The sequence below is a fragment of the Cnephaeus nilssonii genome (genome assembly GCF_951640355.1).
Source record: "Cnephaeus nilssonii genome assembly, chromosome: 9".
NCBI classification, from domain to species: Eukaryota; Metazoa; Chordata; class Mammalia; order Chiroptera; family Vespertilionidae; genus Cnephaeus; species Cnephaeus nilssonii.
The window spans coordinates 58,673,224-58,694,733 of NC_137080.1; the positions used below are offsets into that span (position 1 = coordinate 58,673,224).

The 21,510-nt window shown below is 39.6% G+C and overlaps 1 protein-coding gene across 2 annotated transcripts in view; it reads right to left on the reverse strand.

Moving 5' to 3' along the window:
• The window catches only part of BCKDHB (branched chain keto acid dehydrogenase E1 subunit beta), a 226,411-nt gene that overhangs the window by 156,885 nt on the left and 48,016 nt on the right, over window positions 1-21,510 (reverse strand). For both annotated transcript variants that reach the window (XM_079781058.1, XM_079781057.1), the window contains exons 4-6: window positions 13,375-13,508; window positions 12,990-13,145; window positions 10,717-10,825 (exon numbers count right to left, since the gene is read on the reverse strand). In XM_079781058.1, coding sequence (XP_079637184.1) covers window positions 10,717-10,825; window positions 12,990-13,145; window positions 13,375-13,508 — 399 coding nt within the window. The remainder of the gene's footprint in view (window positions 1-10,716; window positions 10,826-12,989; window positions 13,146-13,374; window positions 13,509-21,510) is intronic.

The following is a 21,510-nucleotide window of genomic DNA, read 5'->3' on the forward strand; positions in this document are numbered from 1 at the left end:
CCAGAGAGGAAGGAGCCTGATTCTAGGGTGAGTCACCCAAGAACCACTCTCTCTCCATCCGAGACTCCTCGGGGGATGTCGGAGATCTGGTTTTGGCAGATCCCTGCAAGCCAGGCTAAGGGGCCCTACCTGCCAGAGGGACCCTGCTCACTCCACAGACACCCTTCGAGGCACAGCACTGCCCCGGGTGCGGCTGGCCAGGGAGGGACTGTGGGAGGTTGGCTCCAGGGTGTGTCCAGCCCATCTTGCCCAGTCCCACCCCACTGGCCACCTTCTAGTTAATTTCCTTTCAATGTACACGAATCTGTGCACTGGGGCACTAGTATATAGATAAAAAAAACTGGTGTGTGACAAGATTTGTTTCAATTACATATCAAAGACTAATGATAGAACTAACTTATCCCTGGAAAGAATAGTCACATCAATCACCATTAGGCATTAAGAAATTTCTCTGTGCCAGGTTGGATACTCAGTGCCTTTAAATCTACTCATTCATCCATTTAATCTTTAAATCAATTTGATGAGCTAAGTATTGTCATTGTCCTGGTGGTACAGGTGAGAAAACTAAAGCATAGAAAGGTTAAGTTGCTTGCCAAAGTCACCCAGTTAGTAACTAGTAGAGCAGTACTTCAAACTCAGGCAGTCAGGATCCAGAACTCATGTTCTTAACCATGTTATTAGACTGAGGGCATAGGGATGAAGATGGTGATTGGCCACCTAATATGTCCAAACATAATGAAAATAGATCATATTAAGGAAATTAGGAACCATGTGAAATTAAGCCAATAAAAACAGAGAAAAAAGCATTGTATTCAGAGAAAACAATTGCATACCAAAGAGGAGATGAGAGAATGCTTTATTTATTTATTTTGGGGGACTCTGTTGTGAATCATACTGTTATTGTAACAGCAATGTAAACACTAAATAATGGTCTGAAAAAATTTACACTGTAACTCTAGAAAGATATTAAAGAAAATGTGCATATGTTGAGGGAAGGATAGCAGCTGCTGGGGAAAAGGTGAGACAAAATAACTAACAGGAAGATAAAATGTTAACAAGCAGTTTAAGAATATTATTTACAAACTAGAGGCCCGGTGCACAAAATTTGTGCAGTGGGGCTGGGGGGTGTCCCTCAGCCCAGCCTGTACCCTCTCTGATCTGGGATCCCTCTCACAATCCAGGACTGCTGGCTCCCAACCACTCGCCTGCCTGCCTGCCTGATTGACCCTAATTGCTTCTGCCTGCCAGCCTGATCACCCCCTAACCACTCCCCTGCCAGCCTGATCGACGCCTAACAGTTCCCCTGCTGGCCTGATTGCCCCCAACTGCCCTCCCCTTCTGGCCCATTCACCCCTAACTGCCCTCCCCTGAAGGCCTGGTTGCCCCTAACTGCCCTCCCCTGAAGGCCTGGTTGCCCCTAACTGCTCTCCCCTTCTGGCCTGGTTCCCCCTAATTGCCCTCCCCTGCAGGCCTGGTCCCCCCCCAACTTCCCTCCCCTGCAGGCCTGGTCCCCCCCAACTGCCCTCTCCTGCAGGCCAGGTCCCCCCAACTATCCTCCCATGCAGACCTGGTCCCCCTCCAACTGTCCTCCCCTATAGGCCTGTCACCCCTAACTGCCCTCCCCTGCTGGCCTGATCGCCCCCAACTGCCCTCCCTTGCAGGCCTGGTCCCTCCCAATTACCCTCTCCTGCCGGCTATCTTGTGGTGGCCATCTTGTGTCCACATGGGGACAGCCATCTTTGACCACATGGGGGCGGCCATCTTGTGTGTTGGAGTGATGGTCAATTTGCATATTACTCTTTTATTAGATAGGATATGATAATAATTTACTAAAAGAGTTGAAAAGGCTTGCCTATGAGGAAGAAGCATGCATTTGTTACAAGATATATTATTTGGCTATCTAAAATCTGTAAAAGTATTATTTCAATTTAAAAACAAATTTAAAAATATAACAAATATTAAATTCCCTCTCATTACTGGATCAAACAATTCTTGTCAGTGAGTGTACATACTATTAATGTACCAGCCTGCATTAAAATAATCAGCTTAATGATGCCAACCAAAACAAATTTAAATGTGAAACACTAATTCCTTGCTTTTGTGTATACTACTATTGGGCAAAAATAACTTCAAAGTCATCTACAATTTATACATAATTAGTGTATCTGCTAATAAGAAAAAAGGAATCAGTATCATTATGACCTATTTTTGCCTGAAAGGATAATTTAAATTCTGGAAATAAAGCAGAATAAGGCTTTTACCCTTACTTTTTTTCTCACTAGAATAACCAAGGATAAAAACCATGGTTACTTCGATATCACAGGTGTCATCAATCGTTCAATTAAATAACCAAAGAGTTCAAGACATACAAGAACAGCTTCTCCACAGATGCCTATATCTTATAATGTCTCACTGACTCACTCTTTTTGAATCATAACTATTTTTGTACATTTTGACACTGTCTTCCTTATCTATCTTTACTAAGTATCCCTCTGCCATTTTTAAGTTTATTTGTATTTAAATGCCATAATTATAAATAATTCAGAAATACTAGTTATTTCTGTCTAAATTTAGAAGATAAATTTTATACCTATAATATATTCAAAATAAGTAGAAGAAAATTGCTGCATTACCTATTTTCACTTTCATCTTTATAGTTTATAGAGTTAATGGCTGAACTAAAAGAAGTTATTTCAATGTGTTGTAGACCAGACCTGTGAAAGTCACTACAGCACAGATGTTTGAATATAGAACAGTATATGGAGACCAGGTCCAAAAATGAGGGGGTCAGAGAGGTCCGGAAGAGCTACAATGGGCAGTACTGTGCATTCACCAGTTTTATCCCTCTCCCCAAAATGTAGGAAGGCTACATTTCTCAGCTACCTTAGCCTCTAGATGGGGACATGTGACTAGGCTCCTAAAAGCAGCATGGAGCAGACAATCCCAAACCCCATCTGTGACTACACTGGACTTGTGGCAGGTATAGTTTTTATAACTCTCAAAGAAGTGAATTAATCCTATGCCGATACTCTGTAATATAAGGGATATACTACCTTAATAAAGAGCTACTGATAGTATATATTTTCATTCAATTAAAAAGTAAATCATTTTAATTGTGGAAGAATAAATAGCACAGATTTTGGCATGAAACTAGACCTCTGGAAGAATTTGTTTCACTCATGCCCTCCATTCAATAAATGTTTAAATACGTTGCAACATATTGTAATGTTAGAAAGAGAGCAGCTTTGGGTCAGAACAAATTCATTTAAACCGAACTCTATCACTTAGTTCTCTACGAGCAAGTTTCTTACGCTCTCTAAACTTCAGTTTCACGGTCCCACCACTTCATGGGGCTTTTGTGAAGATTAAATGGAACCATCTTCACCATAAGTGCCCAAAACCTGGGTTTGAAAATGGGCTTTGAGCAAGTTGCTTAACTTCCCTAATGCTCAGGTTCCTATGGCAGTGGCAGAATTTTTCTGATGAGGTTGTTGTGAGAATTAAATGAAATAGTCCACTTGTCTACACAACATAGCACTGTGTCTAGTATATAAGTGTCCAAACAGTGCTTAAAGATGACACAGATACACACATGATTTATCTCAAGCCCCTCAACAACACTGTACCATTAAGTAGTATCCTCTATAATAAAAGGCTAATATGCAAATAGACTGAATGGCGGAACAACCGAACAACCGGTCGCTATGATATGCACTGACCACCAGGGAGCACGCGGAACATGGCTGGTGTCAGCAGCAGGTGGCAGAGCTTGGAACATGGCAGGCGGCGACCGCGGCAGGACGATGGAGCAAGTGAGCGGGGGCGCCAGACCAAGGCGGGGAGCCGGTCGCTGCCATCTGGTGGTTACTGAAAATTCTTTGCTCCCACTCACTGCAGTCCCGCCCGGCACCTGCACCTGCTGCGGGCCCTGCTCGTACCCGCTGCTGGCACCAGAGCCACCACTCATACCCACTGCCAGTGCCCGTTGCCAGCCCCAACTGCCCCTGAGGGCTTCTCCACCTCCCTCTGCTCCTGAGGGATGATCGGGGCAGCAGCCACCGCTTGCACCCGCTGATGACACTGGCCTCGCTAACACCCACTGCTGGCATCAGCCCCAATCGCTCTGCACCATCAGTGGGTGCAAGCGGGGCCAGCACCGTCAGCACGTGGGAGCAGCGGCAGCAGGAGTGGGGCTGCTGGCAGATAAGGGACCGGGGGCCACGGCAGGAGGGGCTGGGCAGGGGTGCAGAGGATGGGCCGAGACCTGCCCCTGTACCCACCGCAGCCTTGCGGCCCACAGTTCCTTTCAAGGTGCACGAATTTGTGCACTGGACCCCTAGTTAAGTATAAATAGATGGGGTTCCGGCTGCAGCTATTAGGACAAACGTAGCATCTATATTATGTTTATAAAAGGCTGCCGTTTATTGTGCTAGTCAAACTGGGAATATTTTCATATTATGAGAGAAGCAACTTTGCTCTAAACAAGATTATATATTATATCAGCCAAGATTATTAAATTTATTAAAGTCTACAGGGGACTGAAACTCAAAGGAAGTTGAACCTAAAATGTGATTAGTAAGTTTCCCCCAAAATCTTCCATTTATCAAAGGAAGATTAAAGGAATAACTCAAAGAACTTTAAAAATTAACCTAATGAAATGGTGAAGATTTTCACTTTCAATTTCTATTTCTCTCCTTTCCTCCTATCTTCAATGAACATATCTGCTTGGCCTCACAATCTTCTACTAGCAACTCTCATTCATTAAGTGACAGGGGACTTGGCCTTATTCTCATGTCATCCCAGGCAAACCACATATAGAAAGGACAGCTCTATGTCCACGTATAAAATACCAAAGAAGTAACAAAGCTGGGATAAGTCACATGTCCATCACATAACATCAGACAGGATGACTAGCAGCCCCTTAAAGAACACATGGAGAGGAGTAAGAATAGTGGCCATGGGAAGAATATGTCCTACAAGAAAAATAATGGACCAATAGATGCCAAAAAGATGAACTAATGAGGGAAAGATGTGCACTACAACTATAAGCTAAAGCCTTGAATAACTATAACGGAATCTATCTTGAACAGGATTTACTGACATAAATTATATAGACACTAGAGGCCCAGTGCACGAAATTTGTGCACGGGGGGGGGGGGGGGTGTCCCTCAGCCCAGCCTGTACCGCCTCCAATCTGGGACCCCTCAAGGGATGCCCAACTTCCCATTTAGGCCAGATCCGAGATTGCCCCCAACTGCCCTCCCTTGCAGGCCTGGTTCCTCCCAACTGGGATCGGGCCTAAACGGGCAGTCGGACATCCCTCTCACAATCCAGGACTGTTGGCTCCCATACACTCGCCTCCCTGCCTGCCTGATTGCCCCTAACTGCTTCTGCCTGCCAGCCTGATCACCCCCTAACCACTACCCTGCCAGCCTGATCGACGCCTAAATGCTCCCCTGCCAGCCTGGTTGCCCCTAACTGCCCTCCCCTGCAGGCCTGGTCTCTCCCAACTGCCCTACCCTGTAGGCCTGGTCCCCCCAACTGCCCTCCCCTGCAGGCCTGGGTCCCCCCCAAAACTGCCCTCCCCTGCTGGCCTGGTCCCCCCCCCAACAACCCTCCCCTGCAGGCCTGATTGCCCCCAACTGCCCTCCCTTGCAGGCATGGTTCCTCCCAACTGTCCTCCTCTGCTGGCCTGATCTCTCACAACTGCCCTCCCCTGCCAGCCATCTTGTGGTGGCCATCTTGTGTCCAAATGGGGGTGGCCATCTTTGACCACATAGGGGCAGCCCATCTTGTGTGTTGGAGTGATGGTCAATTTGCATATTAACCTTTTATTATATAGGATAGATAAAAATTAAGAGGGAAATTCTTTGAGTTAGCAAATTAACTCTTTACCTAGTATCCTATTTACTTCAGGAATTGACTCTAGACTTGAAAAAATCACATCTTATCTTAATGATGCTGGAGGGAAAAGCAGGTAATAGTTGATACTTTCCTAAAATATTTCCTACTGTATCACTCTAGTCCTGATGGAGCAGAATGGCAAATATATGACAGAGAATTACTTTTCTGCCCACAAAATTCTGTTAATGAACATTATTAGAAAATATATTCATCTCTGTTCCTTAAGTATATTTACTCACTCACCCTCCATACTCAACATCTTTCATGTTTTCCTTCTCCTTCTTTCTCTAGATTATATTCTGGTCAATTATTTGGCTTTAATCTTCCAGTGTACTAATTCTCCCTTTATCTATTTAAAATGTCTGGTTAAACTACCAGAGATTATCTTTTCCTTTCACTTATATTTTTCTTTTATAGACAGAAGAGTCCTGGAACTCTTACAACTGAGAAGCCACCACCTCAGCCATGGACTGACAATCTGGATATTTATGTGAGAGAAATAAAATGTTCATTTAATTTACAGTCGTATTATGGGGTAAGCCTAACTAATATATCTAATTGTTTTGAGATTGCCTAATTCATGAATATTTCTATATCATCCAACAAATAAAATGTAAGGGCTTAAGTGCATCAATTTTATAAACATTGCCTTGAACTACTCAAAAGTTATATTTACTTATACTCAACTACTTTCCATTTAGTTAACACTACTAAATAATTAACCTAACTGAGCTATTATGTAATGAACACCACTCCCAATTATTTTCACAAATAATTATCAGCCTGGTATTTATAATATAATATACATCTACATTTATTACTCTATGAACCTTCACAATAATCTAAATGTAAACAGCCATATCTTTAGTCCCAAAGATTTTAACTATTCACAAGTGTATGTTGGAAATTCAAAAAGAAAGACTGTAAGAAAAAGGTCCATTAAATGATTATTTACAAACTAGAGGCCTGGTGCACGAGATTCATGCCCCGAGGGGGGGAGGAGGGAGAGGGGAGAGGTCCCCTCAGCCTGACCTGCACCCTCTCACAGTCTGGGAGCCCTTGGGGGATGTCAGTCAGACATCCTTAGCACTGCAGTGAAGGCGGGAGAAGCTACCGCCAGCTGTGAACCATGAGCCCGGCTTCTGGCTGAACGGCGCTCCCCCTGTGGGAGCGCACTGAACACCAGGGGGCAGTTCCTGCATTGAGCGTCTGCCCCCTGGTGGTCAGTGCATGTCATAGTGACTGGTCATTCTGCCATTCAGTCAATTTGCATATCACCCTTTTATTATATAGGATAATGAAAGTTTTCCTATTGCTGCCACTTAGAAATCATCAAGCTACTCTGGTCTTTGAAATTAAAGCACCTTCTTTTATAGATCCATTTGATTGTCAAGACAGACATGTCTTTCATGAGGTACCTCAGATACCTGAATCACAATGCTCCGTTTCTTTTCATATCATTCCAAACAAGTGGAAGTTTGGCATTTACTTCACTGTGAAGAAGACCTGAGAGATTAGCAGACAGAGCTAGAGAAGAGCTGGCTAATTAACCTTTTGCACTCAGGTGTCGAGTGTGACTCGACACGGTTAGCATTAGAATAAAGGAATCGAGAAAAAAGCAAGCGAGTGCAAAGGGTTAAGAATCAATGTCAGACCAGTCAACTCCCCTCCACCACACCCTACCCCAAAAAAAACCAAAAGCCAGGATATAGTCAGCTGCAAGATACTGATTTGAACCAGAGGTCAACTCAAAGAAAACCATGGGTTAAAAGCATCCCAAATTCTACAAAAAAGCAATCCTATATAATAAAAGCCTAATATGCAAATCAACCGAACAGCGGAACAACAGGAGGAATGACTGGTCACTATGACATGCACTGACCACCGGGGGGGCGGGGGGAGGGCAGACTCTCAACACAGGCAGCACTGCCTCCAGCCTGCAGGCCCCAGGTCATCCAAGGGGGGTGCCAGCAGGGTCCCCCCAATGACTTGGCCAGTCGCCCCTCAGAGGGAGGTGACCGGTGGCAGCGGCAGGGGGCAGGGCCAGCAAGCGGGTGGTGCCAGGCCAGCCAAGGCGGTGTGAGCGGGGGGCCCCGATCACCCCACTGGTCACCCCACAGATCGGCCCTGATCACCGGCCAGGTCTAGGGACCCTACCCGGCCACGAATTTCATGCACCGGGCCTCTAGTCTATATATATAAAAGCCTAAGCGACCATTTAATCATTCGACCATTTGACCAGTAGCTATGATGCATACTGACCACCAGGGGACAGATGCTCCAACCAGTAGGTTACCTTGCTGACTGGGTCCAGCCAATCAGGACTGGGTGAGATGGGCCGGACACGCCCTGGAGCCCTCCCGTGGTCCCTCCTCCCCAGCCCCAATCATGCACCGGTGGGGTTCCTCGGCCTGGTCTATACTCTCTTGCAATCTGGGACCCTGGGCTTCTAGTAATAACATAAAGTAAATGTAGATAAGCAACTGACCTTAAGCAGTAGTTCTCAAAATTTAGTATGAGTCAGAATTACCAGGAGTACTACTAAGACAGAGACAGTTGGGCCTCGCTCCCAGAGTCTCTAATTCAGTAGGTCATGAAGGAAGACTGACAATTTGCATTTCTAATAAGCTCTCATGAATCTTATTCTGCTGGCCCTGGGATCAACTTTGATCACCACCTAGAGAACATTCATATGAAGACTTTGGTGGGTAAAATTTTTTTTTCCCTTTCTTCTGCAGAGAAGCTCTCTAATTGTGAAAAAACTAGAGCCTTTGTGTCTCTACTGAGCCATTAGGGGTCAAGAAAACATTCAGAGTGAGTGTTCTTGAAATAGCACATAATCAATCATGGGGAAACTTCTAAAAAACTTCTGATCCATGATCCTCATCAGAGACTTTCATAATCTCCCATAGGACTAAACCTACAACAAATTTCTCAAGCTCATTCACTTAACTGGAATCTAATAGCATTAAACATTTCCCTAACCAATCCTGATTTCAAAATTTCAGCAAAGTGAATTACTTTTTCAAATGTTTCTTATGCAGTTTCCATTCATGAAATACTGAAAAAAAAAATCTGCATTAATTGATTAGCTATATAACAGTTAGTTGGCCTAACAAATATAATTCTCATAAGGGTATCCAAATTATTACAAATCAAATAGCTACTCAGTATATACCATCAATGTTTTCCTATTCACCTAAAGATTTTAAATTCTTACATTAATTATTTTTTATCCCATAATAGGATATTGGTGACAATACAGTTTCTAAAAAATAGAGATTCCATTTATAATATGTTTAACTTAAGACCAAGTTATTTTTAACTTAGAACTCTCATAAATTTCTAATGGAAGTGTAAAATGGCACAATTACTTTGAAAAACTCTCTTAAATGGGTTCTTTAAAGCTAAATTTACATCTACCATGTGACACAATGACTCTATTCCTGGATGCTTATTACCCAAAAGAAATTTTAAAATGTTCACAAAAACATACGTACAGCCCTAGCCAGTTTGACTCAGTGGATAGAGCATTGGCCCTTGGACTGAAGGGTCCCAGATTTGATTCCAGTCAAGGGCACATACCTTGGTTCCAGGCTTGATCCCTGGCCCAGTAGGGGCAAGTGTGAGAGGCAACCAATCAATGTGTCTATCTCACTTCAATGTTTCTGTCTCTCCCCCTCCTTTTTACTCTCTCTAAAAATCAATGGGAAAATATCCTCAGGTGAGAATTAACAAAAACAAAACAAAACAAAACTTATGTACAGTAATATCCCTAGCTTAACTCAAGCTCTGAGGCAAGCTACACGCACACACACACACACACACATACACACACACACACACACACACACACACACACACACACACACAGTCCTTGTACAAAATAGTCAAAAACTAACAAATTATGATCTATTCATACAATGGAATGCTATTTAGCAATGAAAAAGGAATAAATTACTGATATAAGCACCAATATGAATGAATCTCAAAAGCATTAAGTTGAACAAAAGAAGCCAAACACAAAAGAACATACACAGCGCTGTGTGATTTCATTTATATAAAGCCCCAAGAAGTGCAACAACCTATGGTAATAGCAAGCAGAAAGTGGCTAAGTTTGGGACAGGGATAATGGACTGGCAGGGAAGATGAATTAATTCATCATTCCTGAAATGATGGAAATGCTCTATGTCATATTTTGCACAGTGGATACATTGATATGTAAGGTTGTCAAAAAAGCTATCAAATTGAACACTTAATATCTATGCATTTTATTATATGTAAATCACACTGCACTAAAACAATATATTCTTAAGCTTAACTATTCAAAGAAAAGAATGATTTGCCAAAGCAGTGTTTCCTGAATTCAAAATATACATTAAACAGAATAAATCATTTGATGTTAACAGTGCCTCCTTCACCATCAAAGTATTCTAATTTAGATTAACATCAATATGGACACTTCAGCTATAAAGGCATTTAATGTTATTTAGTATAATAAGCTCATTCACTTTTTCATTCAACCCACATTTACTAAGCATCTACTATGTAGATGACCATAGTCCCTATGTTCTCAAATAATTCACATTGCTTCTTTTTCCACAATCAAAATATAAAATAGCTAGATAGATTTCCCCTAAACTTAACATAAAATATATAACTGAGAACAAACTAAATATGGAACAAATCAGAATTTTATCTATAAGGTAAGTAAGTATAAACCAAACTTACAAGGAAAAAATATTTTTTTTGAACTGTAAAAAACAAAAAATATGAAGATATTCACAAATATAAAATAAAGAAAACCTTTACCTGCTGCCCTGTAAAGTATTTTAGGTTCAAAAAATATACAAGGATTTTTATCCTCTATGCATGACAAAAGAAGTCCCTTGGCCTGGAAAGGGCTTCTGGGTATAACCACCTGCAAAAACAGATTTTTTTAAAGACAATTTCAGTAAAAATGTATCCCAGCAAACTCATTAATAAGAAGAGTTGACATTTAAATAACCAATTGTTACTAATTAAAAATAGAAATCTGGCATTTTTAGCCTAATTACAATTCTTAATAAAAATTTACATTCTGTCCCAAAATAATCCACATGTTCAAAGTTTTTTAGATGCCTATCATATTCTGGTGACTAAAAATGCTCTTCTCTTAACGAGCTAAACCTGCATATACATAAAAAATAAAAGGATTCTACAAAGAGCATTCATCAAAACAAAAAAGTGAAGTTGTCAGTATCTTTCTGTATTTATCTATAAATAAATAAATATTTTCTACTAATACTCTACAGCTAATTTCGAAGGGTATGCAACTCTCTCCTCCAATTTTAAATATCAAAATCTCCTCTTCCATGAAAAACATGGCCTGCATTTCGTACAGGAAAGAGTAATCCACTGAACTTTACAATCGAGCACTACAAAGTAGTTAATGCAAAGCTTAAAAAAAAGTGTGGATACTGCACACTTCCAGCTGACAGGGAAGGACTCCAGGACCTTCCTGGGAATGAGGTTGATAATGAAGAAGATGGTAATGACAGGAGGTAGCACATGTGTGTTAACTGGGTCAAGAACACTTTGTGGACTAATTCATCTACTGTTCACAGCAACTCCACAAGGTAGCTATTATTATTTTCCCCAATTTAGAAATGCAGACTAAAGCTTAAAGAGAGATCAAATAGCTTGCCCAAGGTTACATCGCTTAAAACACCAGGGATTCTCACCCAGTTCTGACTGATACACAGCTCAACTTTCTACACCATTTTGTCTCAAATCATAAACTTGCATCTAATTTTCAATGATTACTAAATAACTGCATAAAGAAAAGTTACATAGAAAAAGTTACCATTAAAATAAACCTGAATTTATCACAAAGGCTTAAATAAGATTCCTTGAAGGAAGCTATATTTGCCTTTCAAAAATCATTTTCATTTAATTTCTATTGAAGGACACTATTCCATTTTCTGTAAACTGACTCCTGGACACAGTGCTTACCACATCACAATGTCTCTATCTTATGTTCCCACTTTATTTTTTCTTCTGCTTTCTTCATGTATTTATTTTTAGCATTTTGTACTATATGTACAATTTTCATTTGGGATTAAAGAAAGAGAAAGGGAGGGTAGAAAAAGTAGAGGATTGAGAGAAAAGATTTGTTCTTAAAAATACTGGGTAACATCATAAACATTAAATGTGAATCAATGTTCAGCTCAAGCACAAAAATAACTATTTCCTCAAATGTGGCTTCTGTCCCAACTTACCACTTCCAGCTTACATTGAAAAATTATGCAACCTGTACTCTACTGGGAAAACTTTATGACTTTGCTCTAGTAGGAAAAACACAAATTAAAAAAAATATAAACATATGTTCACAGCCAGTTCACGTTATCAAAAAACAGACACACAGCCGTGGGTGAACATATCTATGATTTTTTATGATTCCCTAGAAAGCTCTTTAGTAAATAGAACTAGAAAAGAAGATAATGTAAAAAATTAAGATAAAATATGCAAAATGTTTTTATTAAAAGACCCAAGTTATTATAGAAATTGAAGATTGTTGTGGAAGGCAAAGAAAGATGCTTCAACTTTCACTGTTTGAGCAAATATTACCTTCCCTGGAGTGAAAAGCACATCTGGGTAACAGAGGCCTCTGTCGGTCTATTTAAAAAGACACAGACTAAAAACAAAAGTCTATCCCTCTGACTAGGAATTAAACAGGTTTATAAATATACCCCAGAAAAAGATTAATTTACACGAAAAACACCTATTAGAAGGAAACAGAGCTTTGAAACAGAGGAAGATAAAACAACTATGTTCTCAGTCTTACTCTTTGAAGCCTAAAATTAATATCAGGTACTATTAATATCAAGCCAGGTACTATTTCAAAAAGAATACTCTATAAACCTGAGCAATGGATTAATGAATATAAAAAAAAAAAAACAACTATGCCCTTTTTTAAAAGGTTTACATACATTCCCAAAATCCTGTTTGCTTTCCTCTAGATAAGCATTTTAGTTAATATTAATAGAATGAACCAAAATGAAAACCTCAAATGAAGATCAAATAAAGTACATAAATGAGTATACCTTGATTCCCGGGCAGTGGGCAAAAAAAGCTTCAGGACTCTGAGAATGGTAGAGAGCCCCATGGCCAACACAGCCCCAAGGGGAACGGATGGTGAGGCTTCCACAATTAAAAAGATCCCCAGAGCGATATCGATACTTGGCGGCTTCATTAACAATCTGAGAAGGGAAAAGAGAAGGGGCATGTCACAGGGAGTCCTTCATTCCCATCCATTTTCTTCGACCCTTTATTAGATCTTTACATATATGCCATAACAACATAACTTGTAATGTACTAGCTCAAAGGTAGCACTAAGTTCTTAAGATAGGGGGAGTAGAGGCAAAACTTCAATACTTCATGGACTTAACCTTAGAAATGATCAATTATAGTAAAATGCAATCTTCCTACCTGATCAAAAGCTGGGAAAATATAATCTGCAAACTGAATTTCTGCAATGGCAGTAGCACCAGTGACTGCAATTCCAATCCCAAATCCAACAATTCCTTGTTCACACAATGGGGTGTTAAAAACTCTATCTTTTCCTAAAATAAGAAAATAAAATCATTTTACTATGACAAATGAGAGTAACATAATGCATAATACAACTGAAAAGCCAATGATTTGGTATTGGTAAGATGAAGAAAAAAAGCAAGGGACAGGTGAAGGAAATAGAAAGTAACTAGTATGATAGATAGCTGCTTTAAATGCAAACATAGTAATTATATTAACTAAGTAATCTAAATGTTACAATTAAAAGACAGGGTGTCACACTGAGATTTTTTAAAAAAGCAAAATCCAACTACTTAAAATGAAATAAAGAATAAAGATATCAGAAAGTTATAAATAAAAAGAAATATATATATATATATACACACACAATTAAAAAAACCAACCCAAAGAAAGTTGCTACATTAATAGCAGACAAAGTAGACTTTAAAGGAAAAGGCATTACCAGAGATAAAGAGGGAAAATTCATTCTCTAAAAGAGTTCAATTCACAAGGAGGACATAATTCTAAATTTAAACTCTTATGACAACATGGGCTCCAAATAAATAAATAAATAAATAAACAGAACTGAAAAAAGAAATAAATTCCCAAGATAGTGGGGAATTTTAACATATCAATCTCAGTAACTGATAAAGCATACCAAAATAAAAGTAAAAACTATGTAAGATTTGAACACCATCAACCAACATGATTTAACTGATAAAGACAATATACACCTAACAGAGAACACTGGTATTAATTAACCATATACTGGGTTATAAATCTAATCTCAATAAATTTCAAAGAATTGAAATAATATAGAGTATATTCTCTGACCATTATGGAATTAAGCTAAAATTATTAACAAAAAGATAATTAGAAAATCCTTACGTTAGAAAAAGTTTTAAACATATGTCTAAGTATCTCATGACTCAAAGACTAAGTCATAATGAAAATTAGAAAGCATTTTGACCGGAATGATAATGACAACTCTATGTATTCCAAGTTACTGAGGTTCCAATTTAATAATGGCAGAGTAACCCTCACACATCTAATGATTACAAACTCTGAACAAAATATAACAAACAACTACTTAAAGGCACTGGAGAGGCAAAACACACACACACACACACACACACACACACACACACACACACACACACACAGCCTAAACTGAAAGAGATTGGATCCTTAGAAGAACTGAATGGCAGTGGATGAGCATGACATATATAAGGCATATCCCTTGAGGTGACTCCCCAGTTTCTGTAACATGAGACAGCTAAAATTCAGACAGACAGACACAGTCTTATTGGCATGAGGTGTCAGAGAATGGAGTATGGAGCTGCTAGTGGCTGGATATTGAGGCACTAGTCCCTAAAAGAAGGGCACTACATGAGGGCACCCCAAAATGTGTGCATTAAATCTTCTTAAATCCTCGGTTGACCCCCGTTCCTACGAGAGACTCCAAAAGCACAGCAAGTAGCAACTGAAAGCTCAAAGAGCTGAGCATAGATTTCAGCTCTGCTCACTAAAAAGGAGGCAGAATTTGGAATTTGAGATTCTGTCAAATAAAGGAGCTTGATAAACAAACACCTTAGGCTTTCCACTGAAACCACAAGGTATAATGTTACTAACATACACAACTCAATTCTCATCTGAAATTTTATCACCTCTCAAACCATATTAGCATTTCATGAAAAATTCTAATTTCAGGGACATGGATGGATAGACACAAGCAATAGCCACGGTCCGAAAGTTTGGGGACAGATCTATGATTCATATTTCAGTTCCATAATACAGGGATACTAGTTCTTCTTGGCACATAGAATTTACTTTCAGCTCAATCAGTCCTTTTGAATATGAACCATAAATAGAGCAGGTGCTAGAAAATGCCAACTACCAACATCCTACAGTTTGCACTCTAAAAGCAGCTGCAAAAACTTAAAGCATGATTCATACTCATCCCAATCTGTGACTACCTTCTGACTGTGACCTCTATCCCTCATCAGTTCCCTATTTGACTATGAGTTGCTTGATAATTTCTAAAAATTTATGATTCCATTGAATTAAGAACAATTCACTGAAAGAAAATGAACACAGATTCCAGCTGCCACCTGTGGAATCCACACCTGTGGAATACCTGAACCATCTGAACCAGAGGAACAGTATTATTTACTAGAGGCCCGGTGCACAAAATTCATGCACTCAGGGAGGCCTGCGCCCACTCGCAGTTCGGGAGCCCTTGGGGGATGTCCGACTGACGGCTGAGGCCTGCTCCCCATAGAAAGCGGGCCTAAGCCGTCAGTTGGACATTCTTATCACTGCCACGGAGGCGGGAGAGGCTCCCACTATCACTACTATGCTTGCCAGCTGTGAACCCAGCTTCTGGCTGAGCGGCACTCCCCCTGTGCGAGTGCACTGACCACCAGGGGACAGCTCCTGCGTTGAGCGTCTGCCCCCTGGTGGTCAGTGCACATCATAGCAACTGGTCATTCCACTCTTCAGTTGATTTGCATATTAGCTTTTTATTGTATAGGATTCCTTACTACTTCTAGTTCCCTGGATTCAGATATTTTTCATCTCAGTAAATATAGCCCATTTTGCTCCTAGAAGGCAGAAAAGTTGAGTTTATCAGAATTCTTACTCCAAAAGATGCTTAATTTGAGGAAATAGCTTAACTCTTTTCATGTTTCTATGATCTAGCAAAAAAAAAACAACAGAAAAACCTGCTTCAACATGAATTAAATGTTAAAAATCTGTTTCTATTTTCTCCCAAACAGGTAATGATTGAGAGAAGAGCACATATAAAATGTAAAATACTGATGACTTTCTGTGTTATAATGCAATTAACCTGGTATAAAATTCATACACACAGTTTCCCAATGGGTAAATTAATAATACATTCAATGATTACACCATTAGCCAAGACAGATGTGGGTTTAAGTGTCATCTCCACAAATTACTAACTCCTAAGGCTCAATTTCTATTTGTAACAGAAGAATCATGATACTGAAGACTAAAAATTCACACCTTTTCAAACATTTACAAAGTACCTAATACTATGTAGACACTATTCTAGATGCAGAAGATACAGCAGAAAAATAATTCTATTCTTATGGAATTTATATTCCAATCAGGAAAAGACAAAAACAAAATAAATGAGTAAAATATATAGTGTGTTAAATGATAACAAGTGCTATGGAGAATAGTAAAGCTGGAAGTAGGTGACTGGGAGAGCAGGTGGAACTACTATGATTTTAAATAGGATGATGGGGAAAGACCCACTGAGATGTGACAGTTAAAGGAAGAGATGAAGGGTGAGGAAGTGTACCATGCATACACCCAAGGGAATATATGTTCCAGGCAGAGGGACCAGCTAGTGCAAAGGTCCTGAGGTATGAGCATGTTTTAGCACATCAGGGGAAAGACAAAAAGTTCAGAATGGTCTGGAGTAAGAAACAGTGAGAGAAGATAAAATTGAAGAGTTAATAGAAAGGTATGGGAAGATGGCACAGAGAGAGGAGAGGGCCTTGTAGGTCACTGTAAACTTTAACTGTGAGAATGAGTCAAGTAGGTAAGCTGGACAGGAAGCCGATGAGCAAAATCATGGCATTCTCTGATGTGGCATTTCAACAGGATCCCTCTGGCTGGTATTTGGTGAATAGCCTATAAATAGGCAAGGATGGACACAGCAAAATTGATTACAGGATATCACAATAATCCCAGTAAGTATGATGAATCATAACAGCAGAAAAGGTGTGAGATTTTGGATACAGTCTAAAGATAGAGTCTAAAAGATTTGCTGATGAGTTGGATGTGGAGTATGAGTCAGAGAAATGCTAAAGATGATTCAAAGGCTTTTGCCCTGAGCAACTTGAAGAAGAGAGTTGCCATTAACTAAAAAAGGGAAACCACAAAGAGGCATGTTAAGATATCGGAAGTTAAATTTTGGAGATACTAAGTTTGATACTAAATACCTTCAGATATTAAGATAAAGCTATTAATTTGACTGTTGGATATATGAAAGCCTTAAGCATAAAAATAGCATTAAAGAAAACAAGGGACTAGATGAGATTACCAAGTAAATTTAAATGAGCACATAGAAAAAATTCAAAGTTACAAAGGCAAGAGGTAAGAAAAAAATCAGCAAAATTGAGAAGAAAAAAAAAAAGCCAAAGAGTTTGCATGAGAACTAGGAGAATGTGCTGGCCTAGAAGAAAGTGCTTCTACGAGAGAGTGTAATCAACTTATGCTGTATGCTACCAGTAGAAGGGAAGATGAGGCTGAAAATGTTGTAACTGTGACCTTAACATAACAGTGTCTGCAAGTAGGAAGGAGGGAGAAAACAAAAGCCCATTTCAAGAGGGAATGGGAGAAGAGAAATTGAAGACCATGCGTAATGGCAATTATTTGCAGAAATTTTGCTGTAAAGGAGAGGAGGAAAAAAGAGAGGAGCAACAACTAGTAGAGAAGGGAAAATTGATGATTTTGAGAAAAATTAATGAAATAGAGAAGAAAGAATGAGTAGAAAGAACCATGTCTTTTAAAAGGTGACAAAAAAGGAAGGAGTCTGGTGTGGAGATGTTGACAGGAACCCTTACATTCATTCAAAACAGGAATAAAGAATGCGAGCACTGACGCTGGAACATGGATATACTGCATACAATGGTGAGAGCTGGTCAAAGTTCTATTAGTTGCATCTATCTTCTTAATAAAATATGGAACTAGAGTATTATCAAGAGTAAGAATAGAGCCCTAACCGGTTTGGCTCAGTGGATAGAGCGTTGGCCTGCGGACTAAAGGGTCACAGGTTCGATTCCAGTCAAGGGCATGTACCTTGGTTGCAGGCACATCCCCAGTCGGAGGTGTGCGGGAGGCAGCTGATCGATATTTCTAACTCTCTATCCCTCTCCCTTCCTCTCTGTAAAAAATCAATAAAAAAATATACTAAAAATAAAAGAGTAAGAATAGAGAAGACAGTGTGAGAGGGGAAAAAAAGTATAAAGGAGAGAATAGCCCAGAACATGCAGCATGATGGTAGACAGCATGAGCCAGCCTTGGAGAATACTAGTCTTGAAATTAAAGCGATATCAATTGACAAGATGACATGTGTTGCCCCAACAATGTTCAGCTCAGGGATTTAAGATTTAGACAGAGAGATAGACTGAATTAGAATTGGATTTTGCCAAGCAAATAATAACATGAAATATAAACTAGGTATAAAGGGAAGAGAGGCCATCAGGGGAGTAAGAAACTATGATAGGTCAGTAGAATTCATGAATTTTAAGAATCAATATGGTCAAAAGATTGTTGGGATGGAGGTACTAGAAGCAGTTAGCTGAAGAGATTTGAGATGGAGGTCAGAGTTGGGGATGCTTAAAGTGGAGACTATAAGGAACTGCAGTTACTGGCAATGACAAAGTCAGGGGTATGACTATGAGTGAGAAGATGAGGTAGGATGGATGACAAGACCATTACAAGAGAGAAAAATAAAACACTGAGAAGCCAGAATATTGAGAAGACCATCCATGTGGTTACTGAAAGGAGTAGTAAAGACACTGCCAGTGAGCCAGCCTAAGAACACAGAGGACTGGCCTGGGGTGAACAGATGACAAGGAAGGAAGTGTGGCAATTGTTTAAAAGCCCTACCATTGGGAACCAAAAGTTAAAAAAAAAAAAATTACATGATTAATTGGAAAAGAAAGGATCTTGGGGTTAATTAACCTTTCATTTAAATAAAGATTTCTAAATTAAAGAGAATATAGGGGCACTCCAAATTGTATCAATTGGGGGGTGGGGAGGGAAATTCAAAGTTATACCTATAAGGAATTCAAAAGGGATAAAAATATGTTCTTTATATAAATCAAAAGGAAAAAGTAAGTAGGGAATCCATGAGATAATGATCATGTAAAACTTATGACTGGGCATGAAAAATTAATTACAGAATTACAAAACCCTAGCACTACTGAAGAGCTGACCATCAGACCCACATTCTTCAAACAGGGAAACCAAGTCTTGATTTAAGTGACTTACCCAAAGTCAACAGCCAGTAACTGACAGCCCTGGTACTCTAATTAAGGCTTGCTCCATTGTACTAGAGGAATTTCTTTCCTAAATTGGCTGTTGCAAACTACTCAACTCATAAGTGCTAAAATATATCAAATTAGACCTAAATTATCTGGCACGACAGCCAAAGATGAAAAAAAAAAAGTTCTGAACATTTAATCTGAATATAGTAAGTCTTCATGGACAATCCCTAAAATCCCCTCAAATGACACTTGGAAGAGACTGGCTAGTGCCCAAGGGGATAGGGGTAGGGATGACTGGATAAGAAGGTGAAGGGATTAGTTAAAGAACATATATGCAAACCCCATGGACACGACAATAGTTTGATGAAGGGGGAAGTGGCAGTGGGTGGTGGTGAGCAAATAGTGGAGAGAGGGGAAGAACATCAGCAATAATGTCAACATTAACACTTTTTCATTAAAAAAAAAAAAAGCTAAATCAAATAAGAAAGTTGGGTTAAATCTTCACAGAACATGGCCTAGTTACCAACACTTAAATAAAATAAAAAGCATCTTTAAATAACATGATAAAAAAAATTGGACAAGTAAATAGTTGAGAATTTTTTTAAAAAACTTTTTAAAGGGCTGCTTCAAACTTTGATTAAATAATTAATTGAATAGCAAGATAGCACTATCCTATATAATAACAGCCTAATATGCTGTGTCCAGTCGTCTGGTCCGCCGTTCAACCAATCAAAGCATAATATGCTAATGATATGCTAAGGACGCTCAACTGCTCGCTATGATGTGCACTGACCACCAGGAGGAAGACAGTCGACCGGTCGACCAGTCGCTATGACGTGCACTGACCAGGGGGCAGACACTCCAACCAATAGGTTAGTTTGCTGCTGGGGTCCAGCCAATCGGGACTGAGTGAGACGAGCCAGACATGCCCCGGAGCCCTCCCACGGTCCCTCCCTGGCCCCAATCGTGCACTGGTGGGGTCCCTTGGCCTGGCCTGCACCCTCTTGCAATCCAGAACCTTCGTCCCTCCCCGGCCCCAATCGTGCACTAGTGGGGTCCCTCGGCCTGGCCTGCACCCTCTTGCAATCCAGGACCCCTCGAAGGATGTCGGAGAGCTGGTTTTGGCCCAATCCCACAGGCCAGGCCAAGGAACCCCACTGGTGCATGAATTCATGCACTGGGCCTCTAGTTACTCTATATAAGTATATACATGTTTCTATTTCCAAAAGGTAGTATAAAATTGCCAAACTTGTGCATAAACTAAAATGTCACTGATACTGAAGTGACATAGTTCTCACACTGTCCACTCTTATGGAAAAGGTAGTGAAAGAAAAGAGAAGCAATTAAATATATGTGAGGGAAAATCCGCATATCATTTTGGATTCAAGTAAGTATCTCCAACTGACTATATCAATATCACAGTTCAGATTATCTTAATTTTACCAAGTTATTCAAAAATTTTTTAATTACATTCAACATTTCTTTCTCACTCTTATGCTCTTAAAGTTAGGTAAAAACTTTAAATAGATTTTTACTTTGTAATGAATTACGAAGAGATCTTGAAGGGTAAAATAAAAATTATTTTGGCACTAAAAGTCGGATCTTCTTTTGTTTGCCAAGAAATTCAATTACTACTAGCAAATACCACATTAGAGACTGCTAAAAATATGAAATATTGGAATAAAATTATTTTCATATGAACAAAGTACTCAATTTGTCACAACTTAGATGAGATCTTTAATGAATATGTTATATCCTAAGAGGTAGAGCAAACTGAGGACATAATGAGAAAGATACCTCAAATATACCTTCCTAAGCTCATTGGATAGATGTGGCAAAGGATATATTGAACCTTCCCATTCCCTTTTGACACCATCAGAGGTTTTAATTCTGACCTACCAAAAATATAACTTGATATTATTTGTTTTCAACCAATGGAATAGTTATGTACTTGGCCATCTACAAGGCACTGTTGTTGGATGCTACAAATGATATAAAGGTGAGATACCATTTAAACAACTTTAAACAT